The sequence below is a fragment of the Gavialis gangeticus genome, unplaced genomic scaffold (genome assembly GCF_001723915.1).
Source record: "Gavialis gangeticus isolate Ggan-Ray unplaced genomic scaffold, GavGan_comp1, whole genome shotgun sequence".
NCBI lineage: Eukaryota > Metazoa > Chordata > Crocodylia > Gavialidae > Gavialis > Gavialis gangeticus.
This window is the reverse complement of record NW_017729011.1, coordinates 8,568,279-8,587,576: the sequence shown is the minus strand read 5'-3', so window position 1 is coordinate 8,587,576 and position 19,298 is coordinate 8,568,279. Positions and strand designations below refer to the sequence as shown.

Below are 19,298 nucleotides of genomic sequence, written 5' to 3'. Positions count from 1 at the left end.
GCATAGCGTCCCTTCATGCCTGGTTATAGAGCAGATGTGATCCTGCCCGTGAGACTGGGCTTCAAAGAGGTGCAAGGGAGGTTGATATCATGAAGTGGGTGTTTGAAGGAAGGGGTGAGAGGGGAGGGAGTCTCTGAAGAGCAGCAGCTCACTCGAGAACTGTGCCAGGGAAATGAAGACCCTTGGCACTTGTTAAGGATGGAGCCCTGCTAGTGATGTTGAGCTGCTGTGTGCAGGGCCATAGGCGGCCTGTTTGGGCCTCTCGAGAGCATGCCGCAAAGGAGCTTTTTGCCACGACCTAAACTGCCTCCACCTGCACTGCCACTGCCTGTGGGATGCTCAGTACCAAGCGGCAGCTGGCAGGCTCAGCGTCACAAGGAAAGGGAAGGATTCCACCTTTCCTCGGTTCCCCAGGGGGCATTACCATGGTCTTAACTGTTATTGAGGCCAATGGGATGTCAGTGTGCAAAGGCAGGACTGCATCTATGTCACAGCATCCTAGGAGAGGTAGCGTGATGTTGTGATGGCATCACGACAGGGACAGCAGCCCCGTTCTGCGCGGCAGATCCCCCTTAGAGAGAGGTTGCTGCCACTGCTCCCATGCTCCTCTCTGGAGGGAAGGAGCAATCCATGAGGTGACTTGAATTCCCTTAGAGCTGGGGATATGGAGAGTGGGCAGGGAAGCTGGCATCTCTGTCAGGAGACAGGGGAGGATGGGGAAGGGGCTGGGGGGGTGCTCTGAATGCAGCCCACTGTGCCCTTGCTGGCTTCTGTTACATTTCTTCCTATCCCTCTCTCCTCTTAGCTGCAGGCAAGATGCTGAAGTGCTGATCAGAGTAGCAATGTGACCTACATTCCCAAGGAACCGAAGGCGTCCCCAGCCAACCAGCCGTTTACAGCACCTGTACCATGAAACGACACAAGTGAAGCCCCCTTCTCCCCACTTCCCACCCCGCCACAGTGCCTTGCACCGTTCACTGCTGGCAGCAGGACATGGCCAGCTCAGTGTCGTGGGTGCACTGGGCAGAATCAGACCTTAGCCATGACTCTGGGCAGCCCTGGGAAGAGGAGGTGGAGGAGGAATTTGGGGGGCTCATGGATGAGAATGGACTTGTGCTTACCACCAGCCGGTGGGACACATCCCCCTCCCAGAGGCCTGCAGAACTGGAGTTCCTGGGAGATGTCAGATTTCCTGAGGAGCCAGCTTCCCTCCCAGGTCACTCAGCACAGAGGGAAAGGAGATTTGATCTTGGTGACTCGCAGGACTTTGAGTTGGGAGCATCCAGAGAAGATGTGGACAGTGCTGTGAGCACACCCCTTGGTGAGTCAGGTTTCCTTTCTGTCCATTTTTCCCTCTCATAACCTCCATGTAACATACGTATAGCAGCCAGAAGTGACTGCAGTAGGGAAAGCAAGTAATTGCCAGGACTTCGGGAGGTATCTACAGGTCCAATTCACCACATGGGACCCAGCTGTCAACATGGTACAAATCCTAGTGAGATCCCAAAGAGCTTAGGTGTATGGAGTCAGCATTAAAATGCTCTCTGGAGTGGGACATAGCACATGTTATATATGCACAGCTCAGTGGTTCAGGACAGGAAGTGAGAAGTCATCCTGCCTCCAGCTGAAACCACAGGAAGCAGGGCAGATGGCAAGTACTTGAGCTGGCACTTGGCCAGTGCATATGTGCCAGCGCTGTTCTTCCACCTACAGAAAAGTGCTGAAGATATTTAATGATCATGAGAAATAAAGAGCTAAAGTCTTAGTCTCCAGAAAAAGTGGGCAGTGTTCCAGCATGACAGTGCCGTAGGGGGAAGGGGAAAGCGCCATCTCTTGAATTTCCAGTACCAGTTCTTGCAGGGCCTTGGCACTTTCCTAGGAGGTCTGTCAGCCAAACACTGACTATTCCTGATGCTGCTCAGCTTATGAGAGCGGGCAGGATCCCTGCCAGAGGCGCTCTGTCTCCAGGCTACCAGAGGCTTCCCATTGGGAAGTGCCAGCTCTGAGAAACATCACTCTGGCAGATTTGCCTCTAAACATGTGTGCTGCATGAGAGGAGAGTGACAGCCGTGCAAGACACTGTACAGCAAATCTCTCTGTGCATCTGAAACCTGCGGTACACCCTTTTCCATGGTCACAATATAGGGGTAGCCCACACATCAGTGCCTAGGTGGTTTAGGACCATAAACTGGGACTTAGGCTCCAGAATCACTTAGGCACATCCAGAAAAGTTATTCTGAACACCTCTACCATTATCTGTGAGTGCTCAGGGTAAGGTAATTAAAAGAAAAAAAATTAATGTCAATGCTGTATGATTTAGGATTAGATTTTGGTGTCCAAATGCTATTGAAAGAAATATACCTAACCCCACTGAATACCTTTAAAAATCTGTCTTTTAATACCCTGGAGGGAATAGTGGACTTCACAGATTTTACTGGTGGTAAGAAATCTCAGTTAATCTAAATTATGGAAAATTTTGTGAGGAACTGTGGAGGGAGATGACAAAATGAAGTACCTGGGCAGCACAATGACAAGTTATATTTCAGTGCTGATGAGGGCAAGGTAATGCTGCTAGGGTCCTTTTAGGTAGGTAGGATGCAGTGATGAGTTTGGAGTTAGTTGCAGTGCCTTGTGTGTAAGAGCTAAATGATTTGCAGATATCACAAGGGAGATATCCGTTCAGTGGTGGTCAGAAAAGCCAAGAAGATATTAGTCTGGAGTGAATAGGACTACTTTTTGCAAATGTGTTTGAGCTCTTCAGTGAGAGGGTGCACTCTAAATAAATTCACATTATATATTAATGATATGCTGTTTTCTGGAAGATGGTTCCCTTATCTTCTGTGATGACCATAACAGGTCTATACAAGTCCCAAAGCAGGGACAATAAAGAGAAATGGAGGCACTGAATGTCCTCTGCTTCCTCTGAAGTCAATAGGAGGTTGAAGTGTGCATCATTTTTTAGAATCTGGGTAGACAAGACAAAAACAATGCATCTCCATCTTAATGTTAATATGAGATCTGCTGCCTCTACCAAGAACCATAGCACTGAGGCACAGCCTGTTCTTGGCTCCTCATTGAAGGGGGTTGGGAAGCTGTGGGTACTTCCATGGTGATGCCCTACATTTTCTTGCTTGGGGTGCACATATTTCTAGCCTAGTAAAAGCCACTGATCTACCAGATGCTGGTAATGCCCAGTAAGCCAGCTGCCTTAGGGCTTAATCCTATGACACAATGGGCATATCCAACTCCCCCAGCACCACTGGAGTGAAAGGTCCCATCAGGAGGCACTTGGCATTAAGAGGACCTAAATGCCCTGTGGTTTGGGGGTGGATCTCAGAATCCATCGAAACAAGGAAACTCTCAAGTGGTTGGTGATGGCTGCACTGCTGTTTGTTTTCCAGATGATGGTGAGGATCTAGAGCTTGATAGGATGCTGGAGGACCCCAAATCCCCAACCTTCTGGCATCCACGGAGAGACAAGCAATTGGACATGACTGAAGATGATGAGGATCAAGCTAGTATGGAGGAAGTAGAGAGGCAAGGGGATGACTGGGAGGCAGGGAGCGAGGGGGAAGCCTACCCAGAGCTCTCTTTTGAGGTCCAGTACGGCTCCGAGTACAGCATCAGCCCTGATGCTCCAAGGGATGCCCAGGCTCCATATGAGGACTGCAGCAAATCCATTAGCTTCACCACTGATGGCGGGGATGAGGTTTCGGAGCACTCAGACATCAGCCCTTCCCCCTATGGTGCCCCTCCAGAGCATCTCTACAGGCCAGCCCAAAGAGCTATAGGAGATGACTTTGACAGCCTCAGTCAGCTTGGAGAGAGCCTGGAGTTCCCTGCAGAAACTGAGCTGTCCTCAGCCTCGGGCAGACACCCAGAGAGCCCTGAGCTGAGCCCACTGGCCAATGCCACCCCATGGAGCCTGACCGGGAGCCTCCTGCGCCACGTGTCTATGGATGACCTTCAGAACGCCCCGAGCATCAATGCAGAGACCTGCCCTGAATCCTCCTATGCTGAGAGAGTGGAGGATCCTCCCAGAACTGCTGCCAAAGCAACCTCTGTTGATAGAATCAGGGCATCCCACCACCATCCCCGATCTTCAGCTAAGGGCTCCAGGAGGCCCGGGGATGCATTTAGGGTGGCAGGGAGTCCCCCTCCCCTGCGAAGGGTCAGCAGCCAGCCCCAGGACAGGGCTCGGAAGCTGAAGAAGACCATCTCCCCGGCGCTCCCATCCAAGTTCAGCAGGCAGTCCAGGTCCCTGAGCCCTCGGGGAGAGGCCGCCGGGAAGAAGGAGAAGCGCTGCAACTCGCCCAAAGCAACCCCCTCCCGGCCATCCCCAGCAACAGCTGAAAGCTTGCGGTATGGCCGAGGCCAGCTCAACTACCCGCTACCGGATTTCTCCAAGGTGGAGCCACGGGTGAAGTTCCCAAAGGATGACCAGAGCTATCGTCCTCCCCGGAGCAGGACTCAGCCCATGAGGGTCAGGGGGTCTGGGAGCCCTGTGATCTTCAAGTCCCCTGCAGAGATCGTCCGGGAGGTGTTGCTGAGCAGCGGGGAAGGGTCCCCAGAGAAGTGCCCTATCCCTTCCACTGCCAGGGTCCCTGAGGAGTTCAAGTCCCCCAAGCAAGCCACTGAGCTGGTGCAGCAGCTGCAGGTAACTGCCATCTTTCACAGGCCAGAGAAACTGCTGGGGCAGTGACCAGGACACTGTAGGTGAGAGTGACATGGCTGCACGTGACCAGGCCTCTGTATCTGGGCTGGAGTTTAGGGATGTATTTTCAAATGCTTTAGCTGTTAAGGTGCAGTGATAGGTGAGCCACATTGCTCTCCTGGGCCATGTCCGCATGGACACTTGGTTCCCCAGGGACAAGCAGCAGCAGCAGATATCCAGGGGTCAAAAAAACCCTGCACTGCTCCTTGCAGTGCAGAAAACAGCTGAATGTGCGGTATATGTTACAGCAGATGTGTCTGTGGTGACACATAGCACACAGCCGTGCTCATCTGGACATGGCCCATATGTCCAGCTCTGGTGGATGACCTCACTGCAGCTTTGTCCTGCAGGAAAGGGAGAAGGGAGGAGCAGTGAAAGGGGAGGGAACCCCTATTGGAGCCTTCACCTGTAACAGATGCAGAAATGGTACCAAAAGGGAGTATGCCATAGGGCAAGTCATCACATTGGTTACTAATAGCAGACCAGTAAAATAAACCAGTAGGAAACCCGATTCATGTAGTTCTTCAAGTGAGGTATAGCATGTAGGGGGATTAAGTTTTGAAGAATTGTTTTATTTTGTGAACTAAGCTCTAAAGTCCCTATTGTCTGAAGTTCTAGATACACATATACACATTCATACTACAGGTCAGTGCAGGCACTTATGTTTTTGAATGCACCTGGCATCATTATTACCTATTCCTTCCTTTGCTTACTCCCCACCACCTTTACATTTATGGTAGTACCTGGACTATCCCCTGTATAATGCTGACAAGTGCTTTCCTGGCTCTCCTTCCAGGAGGACTACCACAGGCTGCTGACAAAGTATGCAGAGGCTGAAAATACCATTGACCAACTGCGGCTAGGAGCGAAGGTACAATGGCCAGGAGCTGGGGAAACACCAGCAGGCCAGAGGTTCATGTCACATACAAAGATGTTGGGCTCAGCTGTCCTTGCCTGTTGGAGATGTCACCTGTTGGGCTAATAGCCTGTCTTGGGAGAGCTAAAATTAAAAAAAATTAAGACAGGGAAGTATCATTATTCCCATTTTAGAACTGGAGAAAATGAAGCACAAAGGAGCGAAGCAACTGCTCGGTGTCACACAGATAAAAATAGGAATCAAACCTAGGCCTCCTGGCTCCCTGTCCAGTGGTCTCTTCACTGACCCATGCTGCCTACAGATAAAACTAGCACTAGAACTACCCTTTCCCCATGGTATTTTGGCAGTTTTCCTTCCAGCCAGCACCGCAAAGTGCAGAGGCAGCCTGGGAATTGCAGAATAAGCTTCCAAACATTTTAGAGCTTCTGAAACTTCAGAGCCTTTTTGATTCCTTGGCTTCAAGCCCATGCTGAACATTGGGGTTTAGTTTTAGTTCATCTGACCAGGTGTGTGCTAGTGAAACCAGAGACTGGGGCACTTGGAGCAGGCCAGGAGTACTGCATGCTGGGGCCTGTCATCCTCAGGTACCAGCCCTCTGTGAGTTCAGCAGGGTGGTGTGCATCTGTGCAGGTGCAGTTGGGAGGGTTGTGCCATGCTCCCATCCTGGTCCTCAGGGGGTCAAAACTTGGGTTCAGAATCTGGCCCCTTCAGCCCATTGTCTGAAAAAAGGGGCCCCTCACTCTAGTGTGAATGGGTTCCCTCCACCATCTCAGCTAGCACAATGGCCCACTTCTGTCCCAGCATCCACACGTCTTGTTAGTCTGGGCCGCTCCCTCGCACGCACACACTTGTTGAAGGGGCAGGGTAAGCTGGTCCTTCAGAACATGGTTCCCCTCTGAGAGCTTGGTCCCTGCCTCCCTCCCCAAGCTTTTCATTGACATCACTCTTCTCACCCTGCCTCCGGCTTCCTTCCTCTTTCAGGGCAGTTGCAGGGCTGCGGTTTACTGAGCACGGTGCTGGGGGACAGAATTCAAAATCTGTTGCAACGTCACATTGCAAAGCTGCTTGCGCTGTCTCACCTCCCCCTTCACTTCCCTTCCCATCTGAGCTGGGTAAAACAAGGCCCTGCTCTCGTCCAGCAAAAAAAAGCAGCATTTGCATGGAAGCCAGGTGCAAATGTCAGAATATGCCTCTGTCCTTTTGTGTATATTTTTAATGCATTTCCTCCTTTTGCATTTGTGCCTCTGGAGTGTTTGCTTGCTGCCAATTTTCTAGGAAATGGGGGGAGAGAGGAGGGAGAAGGGTAGGGCTAGGATTCAGAGTGACTTAGAAAAAATTGGAGGATTGAACCAAAAGAAATTTCATGCAGTTCAGCAAGGACAAGTGCAAAGTCCTGCACTTAGGATGGAACAATGCCGTGCATCAGGACAGGCTGGGGGCTGACGGGCTGGGCAGCAGCTTTGTAGAAAAGGACCTGGAAGTTACTGTGGACAAATAAGCTGAATATGAACTAGCAGCGTGCCCTTCTTGCCAAAAAGGCTACCGGCTTACTGGGCTGCATTGGTAGGTGTGTTGCCAGCAGGTCAAGGGAAGAGATTATCTCCCTTTATTCTGTACTTCTAAGGCCACATCTGGAGTACTATGTTCAGTTTTGGGGCCCCCACTACAGAAAGGATGTGAACATATTGAGAGAGTCCAGCGGAGGGCAACAAAAATGGTGAGGGGGCTAAGGGACATGACTTATGAGGAAAGACTGGAGGGACTGGGCTTATTTGGTCTAGAGAATATGAGACTGAAAGGGGATTTAATAGCAGCTTTCAACTACCTGAAGCGGGGTTTGAAAGAGGATGGAGCTGGACTGTTCTCAGATGAGAGAACAAGGAGCAACGGTCTCAAATTGTAGCAAGGGAAATTTAGGTTAGATATTAGGAAGAATATTCTCACTAGGCAGGTAGTAAAACACTGGAACAGGTTACCCAGAGAGGTGGTGGAAGCTCCATCCGTGGAGGTTTTCAAAACCCGGCTAGACAAAGCTGTGGCTGGGATGATGTAGTTGGGAATGGTCCTTTAAGCAGGGGGTTGGGCTAGATGACATCCTGAGGTCCCTTTTCCAACCCTAACTTCCTATGTTTCTATAAAATCCCATTTTGAATACCCCCCCAGAGAGGAGAGAGCTGGAACTGTGCCCCTCAGGTAGTCATTTTACCCAGGCCTATAGCTCCTGGTTTAACAGCAGCTGTTGGGTATGTGCTGTGTGTGGATGCACTGAGTCCTGCCAGGGATGCTCTCACCTGCTGCCTGTCATTGTTTCCTCACTGGGGCAAAAGCATGATTACCCCAAGTAATACACCTTGCTCTCCTGCTTTTGGTTAAGCCAGTGCCTCTCGCTATAAGGTATGTAGATCACTCTCCTCACCATATCAGGTTATATTCTTCCACGCTTTCAGCAGACAGGGCTGTTCTCTCCATTACAGAAGGGGACTGAGGCATAGAGACCAACATGGCTCTTGAGCCACTGCAAGGTGCCATGGCACATTTTAAGTTCGCTGGGACTTGCTCAAGGCTATATTCAGGAAGTCTGTGGCAGAGAATGGGACTGCCTCTGCATCTTGTAAGAGTCATGCTAGTGTCGTAACCACTGGGCCATCCAGCCTGCCTCTGTTCTAGGCTCCATCAAATAACAATTTCCAAGCAACCTTATCTTAGCTTTAGGACCATGCTGGCCCTTTGTCTTCCCATATAGTGCTGTCTGGGCTATGATCCCACTGTACCATGTGCTGGTTTAGAGAGCGTATCACTGGTGAAGACATAATACCTGCAAATGCAGCCTGGAGGAGGGCACCCCAGCAGCGACACAGCAAGTGCCTAAGCATAGCTTGTCAGAAGACAGGGGAGTGACCACTTGGGCTTGGGGCAATGGCGATGCTGTCTGGGAGTTGCATTCAGAGATGGAGGGCATCTGTCTGTGTACAGGGCTTGGCAGTGAGCTCCAGAAGCAAATCCTGTCCCTCCTCCTTCCCTTCTTCTGCACCTGGATGCCTCTGCAGGGCCCTGCCTGCTGTGCTGCCCTTCCCAGGGCCCCCGAGCTGTCACCTCAGATCTTCTTGGTTTCCACAACACATCTCAGTCTGGCACCATGGAGCACTGTGACAAGGGTGACATGTCTTAGCACAACACTTCATGGGCCAGGTGGAGGGGTGGGGCATACAGCCATCGGGCTTGGGCAGGCAGCATGGTTTTGCACACTGGCTTCTTTGGCTCAGGAGCTTTTTGCACACAGGTTCCTTTGGGTCCTGGCTGGTCCCTGCGGGAGAGGGGCTCATTCAGCACAAGGGCCCCAGGCTGATCTGGGCGGTCAAGAGCCACGCCCCTAATCAGCTGTTCATCTGTGGCTCCCCTATACCAAGCTCAGCTTGAGAGTCTCTGGGGTCCCCTGGGGCATTTGTGCTTCTATAGCCATGGGTTTGGCAGCCCTGTCTCATTGCTGTGATGGGAGGGAAAGGCCGGGTATGGGGCCAGCTCTCTTGGTTTGAGAAAATCCATTCACCTTTCCCTCTTAAAGGTACAGTGCAGCCGCCTCCCATGGAAATCAATGGGAGCTACAAGCCCTCGGTGCTTCAGCTGAATCAGGTGATTCACCCAAGTTCACAGCAAGTCAGAGCTGGGAAAGAACCCAGGAGTCCCAACTCCCAATCTCCTGTGCTAACTTGTTAAAATAATTCTCACTCAGTATTGCAAAGATGTTCCAAGCTTTGGTATGATTGATTAAGCTAATTACAAAGAGAACACATCATTTATTTTGCCAGAATTCTACGTGTGCCCAGCACAACCCATCCTTAGGTCCCTAGGTTGGAGAAGTGAGACTTAGGGTCAGACTGACACATATTGCCCTCTGTTTTCTGAGATTACAGATTACAGATGAAAGTAATGAGGATGCAGTGATTCGAGCCCGTAGTTTAGGACATGAAGATACCTTGGTGTGTCTAATTCACCAACAGTGGGTATACTGTAAACGCCTAGCATGATCTAAGTCTCTGATTGTGGTGCAGAAGCAAAGGCCTGGTGACAGCTGAAAGCCTGGCCCAAAGCAACTGAAAGCACACTTCTGATCTTTTCTGGACTAGGGTAATCAGGAGCATTATGCCTTTAAATAAGAAAGACTCAGACCCTTGAACCTAAGACTTATCACAGTCTGTGACTGTTTTATTAGCCATAAAGGGAGTGGATCTTTCTGGCAGCATTTACTGCTTTCTGAATCACTGCAGGTGATGGGTGTGTATTTTATACACACAGGCACACTTCCTCCTCCACTTCTAGAGGAGATATGTTCTCAAAAGATAAAGGGAACTGCCCATTGCTGTGGACTGTAGTGGGAATGCTGCAATACTTTCAAGTGGGTCACCATGTGTGTCCATTGTGTCCTTTTCAGCAAATGCAATCTGTGCTTCTGTGCTCTGTTTCAAGTTCTTATCTTTGAGGATCCAAGGGTAGCCTGGGCAGCAAATATACTGCCTGGAGCATGCCTCATGCATTGGGGGAGCACTCCAGACTGACCTGCAAGATGCAGTAAATGTGCTGTGGCCCTAAAGTGTTTGTATTCAAGGATTGCTGTAGTGTTATACATTCCCAGGGCTCTCACTGCTGCTTTGTTTCGGCATTTGTGGTAGCCAAGGTGTCCCCTATCTGAGGTGATATGCAGACACACTCATAGCATCTCTGCAGTATCTTGTTTTGCATTGTCAGGGTACTGATAAGCCCTGGTTCCTGGCCCTTATACATCTGTAAAACAAAAAGATAGTCCCTGCCCCAAAGAACTTACACACACCCCCTTCTGAGGTAGGGAAATGCTCTTATTTTCATTTTGCTGAACTGAGGCTCAGAGAGTCTAAATAACCCGTCTAGAGCTATTCAGGACATCTGTGGCTGAGGAAGGACTTAAAACTGTGTCTCCCAGGTGCCAGGCTGATGCCATTGTATCATTCTTCCACCCAGGTGACTCTGCAATCACCTGTCCCAGGTCCAATTGTCTGGCAGACTGTGGATCATAGCTGGCCACTTTTTTTGGTGAGGTGGCTCCCCTGCGCTCCCCACGTCATGTTAAAAACAACCTAAGCAATACTTGTAGTCAGTTGGCGGTTAGAATAAAAGTCAACTCTTCAGTAGTTGAAGCAGGTGCCTAAGGGATTTTTCTCCAGTATCACAGCAGTACTGGGATAGCTGCTTTCCCAATGGGGGAAATTGAGCAGTAAGGCAAGAACAAGCCCAGAGCAATGCCAATGGGCACAAACCCTGCCCAGTCCCACATGGGTACATGGCAGTTTGGGCTGGGGTGTGGGAAGCACTTGGTACCGAAAGTCAAATGAAAGGAAGAGCTTTGGGGAAAAACTCCTTTTGTGTCTCAGGCCAGCTGTGGCAGGGGAGGCAGATCTGAGCCTTGCTTCACACTGAGAGTGAGCAGATGGTGGGGATTACTGAAATCCAGCTTTGTCTTTGGCCTGAGGAGGAGGGGTGAGAGCAGGGGATGGGTGAAGGGAGGGAGGGAAGAAAAGTGTCTCTCAATGCTGAGGGTTTCCCATCAGCGCTTATTATGTTCTACTGTGAGAATAAGTGCAGCATAAAGAGAGTTGCTGCCAGACAGAGGTCTCTCCTCGTGCCTCCTTCCTAGGCTAAAAGGAGAGTCAAGAAAAGAGTCTGACTGGGAAAGAGGCTAAGGAGAGCTTTTGCTTTCAGTGTTGTATCTGCCCCCAGTCCCTAGTAGTGAAGTAGGTTTGTGCATCCATGTGTTTATGTACCTGGGATTTGTATGCATGCATGTATGTGTTTGAGGACATGTTTGCATGCAGATCTGTGTATGCAGTCCCTGGACTCCGTGTTGTATGGCCTGATATTCCTTCTGCATCCGTTCTCCCCTCACCACCCTGCATGGATGGTCTGGGCATGTGGTGCATTTGCTGTGCTCTAGGGTGGAGACTGAGGTCTGCTTGGGCAATGCCAGGGGCTGGCAGGCCTGCTTAAGCTGGTGTTTACTCATCTCTGCCCTTCCAGCCTATAAAGGCGGGGTGGCCTCCAGCTGTCGCTCTGCATCGGCAATGTGACGGTTGGCAGCTACAATTGCCTAGGGCAGGAAAATGGCTAGTAACAGAGCTGGCACTTAATGTAACAGAGCCCCATGGCCAGGACTGCCAGGCACCCCATGAGCTGATAGTGCTGTGTGCATGTCCCCAGCCCTGACCTGCCTGAGGAGAGGGACCTCAGAGCAGCCATGGGGCACAGAGCGTTACTTTACAGTCAGCACAAAAGACATCCCGCTGCTGCTTCCTGCGCATCCTCCTGTTGAATCAGTTACTCCCTGAAGGCCTGGCACCCAGGTGCTAGCATCCGACGTGATCCAAAGGCTCCATTCGCTTTTCTCCCACCCTCAGGTGAGCCTGTACTCTGACCCTCCAAACCCCAGCCACAGCGTCCACATGGGGATGGTGTCTCATGGCTCCAAGATCATGGCCTTCAGCATCCCACAAATTAGGACAGCTGAGTTCAGTGCCACCTCGGCTCCAGCCCAGCCAGCGATCCTGGGTGAAGGTGAGTTGGAAGCAGTGGAGACACTGAGTGCAGCTGCTTTTGTCTCTTCGTTCTCCTATCCCCTGTCTTCCTGCCTGGCAATAAGTCCAACTCTTAAAGCAGCTGGAGAACAGGAAGCGTTATAATTTGAGGGACAGCAGTGGGGATGCTTTCAGAACAGAGGCCATTGTGGAATCTGTTTGCCCTCTACCTGCCACCACCACCATGTGGTTGAACTGAACTGCGCTGCCAGCCCCTGTCCTCTGTTACCAGCGCATGCTCCAATACTAAGTCCGCAACATGAGAAGGCTGGTGATTATGCCCTGGTAGATACTGGGTGCAGTATTCATTTACACTACCATTCTCTCACTCTCACACTTTGCCATTCTGCGCCCCCCCCGCCACCACCTCCCAATAGACACGCTTGTGTTTGCCCACACATTGCTGGGATCTCTTGTGTGCAGCTGTAAGTGCATCCTACTGAAAGCGTGTAGCATCCACCTAGCCTACTTGTATCCTTGGAGAAGCAGGCCATGATCCCAGTATTGTCCTGGTCCAAACTCAGCACTGGCACAAGTCCCCAACAATTTCAGTGGTGTTTGCACCATTTGTGCAAGCTCTAAATGTCTTCTACCATTGTTTTGTGGTAAGGGGAGAGGAAAAGAGGATGTGATGACCGACAACCAGGCCTTTCTTTAAGGGGACCAAGACCAGAGATGCTCACTTCCAAGCAGTTACTACTGCTGATTAAGATATGCTTCTGAGATTGAAATGCTAAATGCTTCTCCGGTAGGGTGCTAAATGCTTCTGACTTGTGCTGAGCTTCTGGGATTGATCTTAAAGGCTGGTGTTTGGTGCCTCTCCTTATGCAAGAGTCAGGTCCATGTTGGCGACCATGGCTTTGTCCCTGCTTTAGCCTTCACTGAAGATGGGTCCATGAGGTCCAGATTCACCTGGAGAAAGGAGGTGACATCCTCGGGATCTCTTTATGTTGCTGCTCTGTTCCAGGGTACTCGTTAGCACCAGGAGACCAAGATGCATCCTCCTTGGATCACTCCATACTTGCTGGTTTGCCAGGGACTGATGGCTGCACCACTGCAGAGAGGCCATTCCTAGGGGATCACCTGACGCAGACACTGGCTGGTCAGACAAGGAAATTCCAAACACAAGTAGGTCGGCTCGGGGCAAGGAAACCTCCTCAGAGGGAACGAGTCCATCCTTGCTGGGCGGTGGCTGCGTGGAGCTTGCCAGTTGTGGGGAAGAGTCCTCAAGGGAAAGGAGAGAAGAAAGGAACTATGGGGAAGGGGAGGGAAAGGTAGAGGCTAAGCTACATTTCACTGCCATCAGCACTGACCCTGACCCAGAATAGCTGGTAATGCCCTGTTCTTGATCAGGTGGAAGCCTTTGAAGAATTGATCCAGATGAGAAGACTGACCCCACAGGACCAGCTGAAGGTACCTCTAGCTTTGCTTTTTGTTTCTCCCATTTTCCCTTCTCTTCAGATCCATGGAGCCATCCACAGAGCACCTGGCCTGTCTAGTCCTGGGCCCTGAGCTTGAGGCCCATCCATCACTGAGAGCCGCAGAAGAGCAGGGTCCCACATAGAGACTCTTCCCATATCCCAGGTGAAACATGCAGCCATCCAGCCATGAGGCTGCTGCTCAGTGTCACAACAGTGCATTGTTGCTTCACAATGTCACAATGGGATGACACAATGATGGAATGATGCAAACGTGATGCTGCCTGGGCACATTGAAGAAGCCACGGCCATAAGCTCTCACGGCACGCTCACAGCTTTAACGTAAGAGTTCTTCATCAAAAGTAGGGAGATAAATTAGGCAGCAAAGAAGTGAGCAAGCTAGGCTCGTGAGACATGTGGGCAGCCCTGTATCCAGCTACTAGTACCAACTTAATACGCTGGTTTGACATGTATGAGTTTGGTTTCCCTCTAACTGGCCCCAAAGAAGATGGGAGTCTGCTATTTTATCTGTCAGCAGATACCCTGTGGTCTGAGTAGCAAATGTTTGTGTTATTAGATCCAAAAGTCTCAGGTTCAGTCCCACTAAAGACTCCTGTTGTCTTTATAAGTGTATGGCCATGGGTTTGTTACCCTAGGACGTGGAGTCCCCATGCTGCATGGCACTGAGGACCTAGTGAGATTAATCTTTCATAAGGAGGTCTGCTGATTGTTATGAAATCTGTACTATGGGAGCTGTGGGACTGAAAGCTCAGACTCAGACTCGTTGCCTTCTCATAGGGATTTACGAAGCTAAAGGACACGCAGGAAGCTCTGGAGCGGGCGTATCTGCAGGCGCGTGAAGAGTACCGCCAGAGGCAGCAGTGCCGAGGCACAGCAGAGCCCCTGGGGGACTTTGATCCAGACAGGTAGGTGTTTGACACTCCTGTTCCAACTCTGGTTCACACAGAAGGACCACAGGCCTCACTGGTTAGGGGGCCGGCCTGTCATGAGAGACCAGGACTCCATTCCCTGATCTGCCACAGACTTTATACATGCCCGTGGGCAAGCATCAGCCTCTTTGTGCTTCACTTCCGCATTTGTTAAAGGCAGGTCAGCACTGCACTGTCACACAGGGGTGTTTGAGGCTACACACGCTAAAGAGCACAAGGTGCTCAGATGCTCTGAAACGTTGGTCTGAAAGGGATGGAGCTGTGCCTGGGGGTTAGTGTCTGGCCATACTGCAGCAGCCAGACCCCAAGGGGTGCGCGTGAATACTTAACTCAGATGCAGATGAGCCGAAGCTCTGCAGGCCACCAGGCTGATTAACGCAACCTCCTTCACAGCGCTGGAGTGTCCTGTTGTGATTGTGCCATTTCATTCTAATCTGCTTGTGTTTCCTGACAATATTTATGGCCACTAATGAAGGGATGAGGCCCCTGACTCTCAAGCAGTGAATTACCATCTGCTGGGCTCTCTCCACTTACCGGCCCCATCAGCTGGTTTGATCTGGCTCATCATTTGCATGATAAAAGGATGCTGTGACACTGCAGACAATGGTCTGGAGACACATGTGTACCTTTTATTATAGGGGAGTTGGAATAGCTTGTAGGAGTGGACAAGTCTTTGATTTCAGTTACATCGATGGAAGTCCAGGGTATAACCCCACCCTGGCCAATGGGCCTAATCTGCCTGCTCCTGTACATGAATGTGGGCATCCTTGGGTAGATCAAATGGACTAAAGATATATAGGGGGTGGGATCCAGCCTTGCACAAGCACTGGCTGTCTGGATTTAGGAAATGACTACTTCTATGCACAGGTTATTCTGTGGCTGCCCTGAAGCTCTGGGGTTGGTGACTCAATATATGGATTATTGGCCTACCAAGATGCAGCTCCTGGTTTAACTCCGTTCAGAATCTGACCCAGAGGCTTCCACTTTAAGGCTGTTCTTATGCTTGATTCATATTGCCCTTGCATCCAAAGGACACTTTGCACTAGGTACTATTCATGACAATGGCAAGAGAGCCTCTGCCCCAAAGAGCTAGCTGTCTAAATAGACAAGGCAAACAAAGGCAGGATGATAATCCCCATTATACAGTGAGAAGTGAAGCACTGAGTGACGTGGTGTGTCTGGCAGAACTCGGAGTTAAACATCGAGCTCCTGAGTGTGTGGTCTGTGCCGTACCTGGGAACCACCCTTCTTTGCTGAATGGTTGGAGCCTCCCAGTGGCTTTGAGGTCCCTCTCACCTTTGCTGATGGTATGCTGTGTTATAGAGCGGTGGAAGGGGAGATATTCCGCCTGGGCATGTGCTTGGAGGAGCTGAAGGATGGGATTGACCGAGCAGTGGAGAGCCAGACCTCTCCACAGAACTGCTCCGAACCACCCCCACCTCCACGCTGCTTGCCTACTCTGGGCCCAGAAGCGCAGGTCTCCTCCCCGACTCCATCAGTGCATGGCCCAGTCCCAGCTCTCCGCACGCCCTACCCTGAGGTAAGCTTCACTCTGTTTGCACTCTCTTCTTTGAGGTTTCCCAAGCAGGGTGGTAGCTGGTGGTTTCTAGTCAGGGGACAGTAAAGAAAACTGTTTGGGAGGCACTTTGAAATCCTTCCTCTTCCAGAACCTCCTCCTTAGAGGGCCCATGACCCTGCAGCTGAAGTAGCCGTGGTTTTCCCCATAGCCCAGTTCTTTACAGGGACTCCTGCTGGGAGAGGCCGAAATCAGAGGAGCAGTGAGCTCCCTGACACACAGCCAATCCCTTCAAGTGACTTCTGCTGGGAGAGGTGGGCCCTTTGGTAATGGGAGCTTTCTTGCCAACCAGTGCATTGGTTACAGTGACTCTTCCAGGGTGACTTGATTTAGGAAGAATCTAGGTTCCTGTACGGGCATTGGCTGCAGCATCCCTGCAGGTGAGGTGTTTTCTGGTTTGGGCAGGCTGACCTTGCCTCTTTCTATTCTCTAGAGCTCTGCTACAAGGGACAGCCATTTCCAACAAGTGGACACAGAGGTGAGCTCAGCCAGCGGGGACGTTGAGGAAGAAAGAGAGGAGCTTCCCAAGCCCCTTCAGCACAAGCAGCTTCAAGTGGAGGAGGACTTTGATAATCTGCTGGACCAGTAAGTGCTGCCCTGCGAAACAGTGTCAAAGTTGGCATGGCGCTTGCCCATGCTACACTCTGCTCTGATAGAGCAATCAATGTCCCTTCTTCTCATGTTGCCAGTGCATCCTGTGAAACGCACCCAAATCCTAGCAGGAGCTGGAGCATCACCCTGAGGGGTAGGGAGCAATTTAGTGCTCGGCCCTCTATGTTTATGGTGGGCACAGGTGCCGCAACACAGGGCTGCTGCCAGTAGGGTGATGACCTCAGGTTAGACTGAGTGCATTTTTTGCCTCTCTCATGCAATCAGATACAACAATTTCAAGTCTTTGCCTGAATCTTTGAGCATGGAACAGCTGGGCTTGGAAGAGAACAGATCCTCACAGGAAGTGGATGGCCGTGCGGCAGGGGATGCTGGGGTGAATGAGAGTGCTCACAGGACATTGTCACTGGAGAAAGAAGCTAACCACAGGACCAACCATGGGACACCCCAGCCGTAAGTAATACAGGAGCGTGAAGTATATGCCCTGCAAATAATGTTCATTATGGGAGAGAGAGAGAGAGAGTGTGTGTGTGTGTGTGTGTGTTGGGGGGGGAGATTTTAATAAGGCACCAATTTAAAGGATACATTAGTTTATGCCCCAAATATAGGGGTCCACTGGGTGGGGAGGGAGATTCATTGCAAATGTTTTTCATTATTAAAAATATATTTGTAAAGAAAATATAAAAGACTTCCTTGTGGTGGACTCAATCACTGAGCTTTCTGTTATAGTTAAACTGCTTGGCTATGACATACTTTCTGGTGTTTGCTTTGTTGTCTGTAGGGTTCAGAGTTAACTGTCTACAGCTGAATGAGGGGACTCATGCCTGTGTCAGTCCTGTCCTTTTTTTGTTGGCAGCCCTGCGTTGATTGGTAATTTTCTCTGCTGCCAGACAGGCTACACAGCTAGGCCAACATTTTCAAAGGTGACAGCTGATTGTGAATGCCCTGAAAATCTAGTATACAAATGGTAACGTCATGGCGTGGCACTTCAGAGGCATTCAGACCCTGCAGTGCCACACTGCTTCAGCTGAAGCAGTGGATGCTGCAGTAGGAGCTGAATCGGTCCCCTTGTGCTTTGAAGGTCCAACATTTCCAGAATGCCGGGAGCATCTGACCTCAGGTGCTCTCTGATCTGCTGTGAGCAGGAAGAAGTGAGGCTGCGGGGAGTCAGTCGTGTTTCCTGGCCCAATAGTGCATCTGCAGGGAGTGGAAGGCTGCATGTCAGCCAAGTGACAATGCGGGACACTTGTGAGTAAAGGCTCTGATTGCTTTTGCTTTCTCGCCCTAACAGACAGCCCCAGGAGATGAAGCTGTGCCGCCTCCCCGCAGAGGAACACCAGCAGCTGGTTGGGAGGAGTAGCTGTCCACCCTCTGTCCGGGGTGAAGAGTCGCTCCCTCAGACAATGCCCGTCAAGGCCAGGCCCCTGGCTGTAATCCTCAAGCCAGCTTTCCGGGAGCAGCAGGAACCACTCTCCCGCCAAAGCAGCATGGCCAGTGTGGCAGGCAGCGCTGCTTCTGACCATCTTCCGCGGAAGCCTTTCCATCAGGCAAAAGCTTCGCAGTCTGAGGTGAGTTCCCAAGAGGCATGTGAAACAGAAGCAGGGCTCCCAGCTTTTCAGGATACATCTACAGGGCTGCCACAGTGCAGCCAGGTCTGGTACGTGATGCTGGAAGCTGTTTACACTGTCGTATCAGACAGCAGGTTCCTCAAAGAGAACAGAATGACAGTGTCAGTGTTTGAAGAGCAGGTGTGTTGGTGGGGACGGGGTGGAGTTATCCAACCAAGGATGCTCTCTGCTGAAGCTGGAAGTATTTCTGACTCTTGCAAGAAGGACTTGTCTGAAGTCGCACAGGAAACTTGTAGCAGAGGAGAGGCTTGAATCTGAGTCCCTGAAGACCTCAGGTCAGATCCTATTCTACTCGTTAGGTGTCAAAGTGGACCTAGGTACCTAAGTATGATCCTATGCCAACCTGCTCGGCTTCCTAGAGAAACATTGTTGAGCCAGCCTTTGTAACATGCCACCATCTTAACCTTAAGATGAAGTCATGAAGAGCAGCAGGGAGGAGGAGGAGGAGACCCTGTCTGCCTTTGGTGCTAACAGGTTTTTAGAGACACCTCTGAGACAGAAGTCCACCTAGACACCTAATGCTTAGAATAGGATCTTGCTTATTGTCTTCTGCCCAAGCAGCTGGACTGCCATCCCTGGCTTCTGATTATCATCCATTGCATTGATCTGGATTGGATCTAGTTATACTGTGCCTCTTCTCTTGCAGGATCAACGCATTGTATCGCCAGAAACAGACAGTGGATTTGTGGGGTCAGAGGCGAGCAGGGTGTCCCCACTGACACGCACCCCAGAACATCACCCCTCTCACACTGGGTATGGATTCTTGTCTCTCTTTCTTCCCTGTCCGCTTCTTTAACCTGCTCTCAACTCATCTCCCCTTACCTTCTGGCTTTGGATACTGAGATGAAGGGCCCAGGGCTGAAGGGATGTATGATGAGATAGCACATGTGGAGGGAAAGGAGCTTGAGAATATGGGGCTGAGGGGGG

The 19,298-nt window shown here is 50.9% G+C and overlaps 1 protein-coding gene across 3 annotated transcripts in view; it reads left to right on the top strand.

The window, feature by feature from the left end:
• AKNA (AT-hook transcription factor) overlaps nt 1-19,298 on the top strand; it is a 77,605-nt gene that overhangs the window by 41,558 nt on the left and 16,749 nt on the right. For all 3 annotated transcript variants that reach the window (XM_019510496.1, XM_019510498.1, XM_019510495.1), the window contains exons 2-13: nt 812-1,321; nt 3,402-4,657; nt 5,511-5,585; nt 12,014-12,170; nt 13,158-13,318; nt 13,544-13,603; nt 14,407-14,534; nt 15,882-16,098; nt 16,568-16,719; nt 17,011-17,196; nt 18,035-18,311; nt 19,018-19,124. In XM_019510496.1, coding sequence (XP_019366041.1) covers nt 994-1,321; nt 3,402-4,657; nt 5,511-5,585; nt 12,014-12,170; nt 13,158-13,318; nt 13,544-13,603; nt 14,407-14,534; nt 15,882-16,098; nt 16,568-16,719; nt 17,011-17,196; nt 18,035-18,311; nt 19,018-19,124 — 3,104 coding nt within the window. In that variant the 5' untranslated portion in view covers nt 812-993. The remainder of the gene's footprint in view (nt 1-811; nt 1,322-3,401; nt 4,658-5,510; nt 5,586-12,013; nt 12,171-13,157; nt 13,319-13,543; nt 13,604-14,406; nt 14,535-15,881; nt 16,099-16,567; nt 16,720-17,010; nt 17,197-18,034; nt 18,312-19,017; nt 19,125-19,298) is intronic.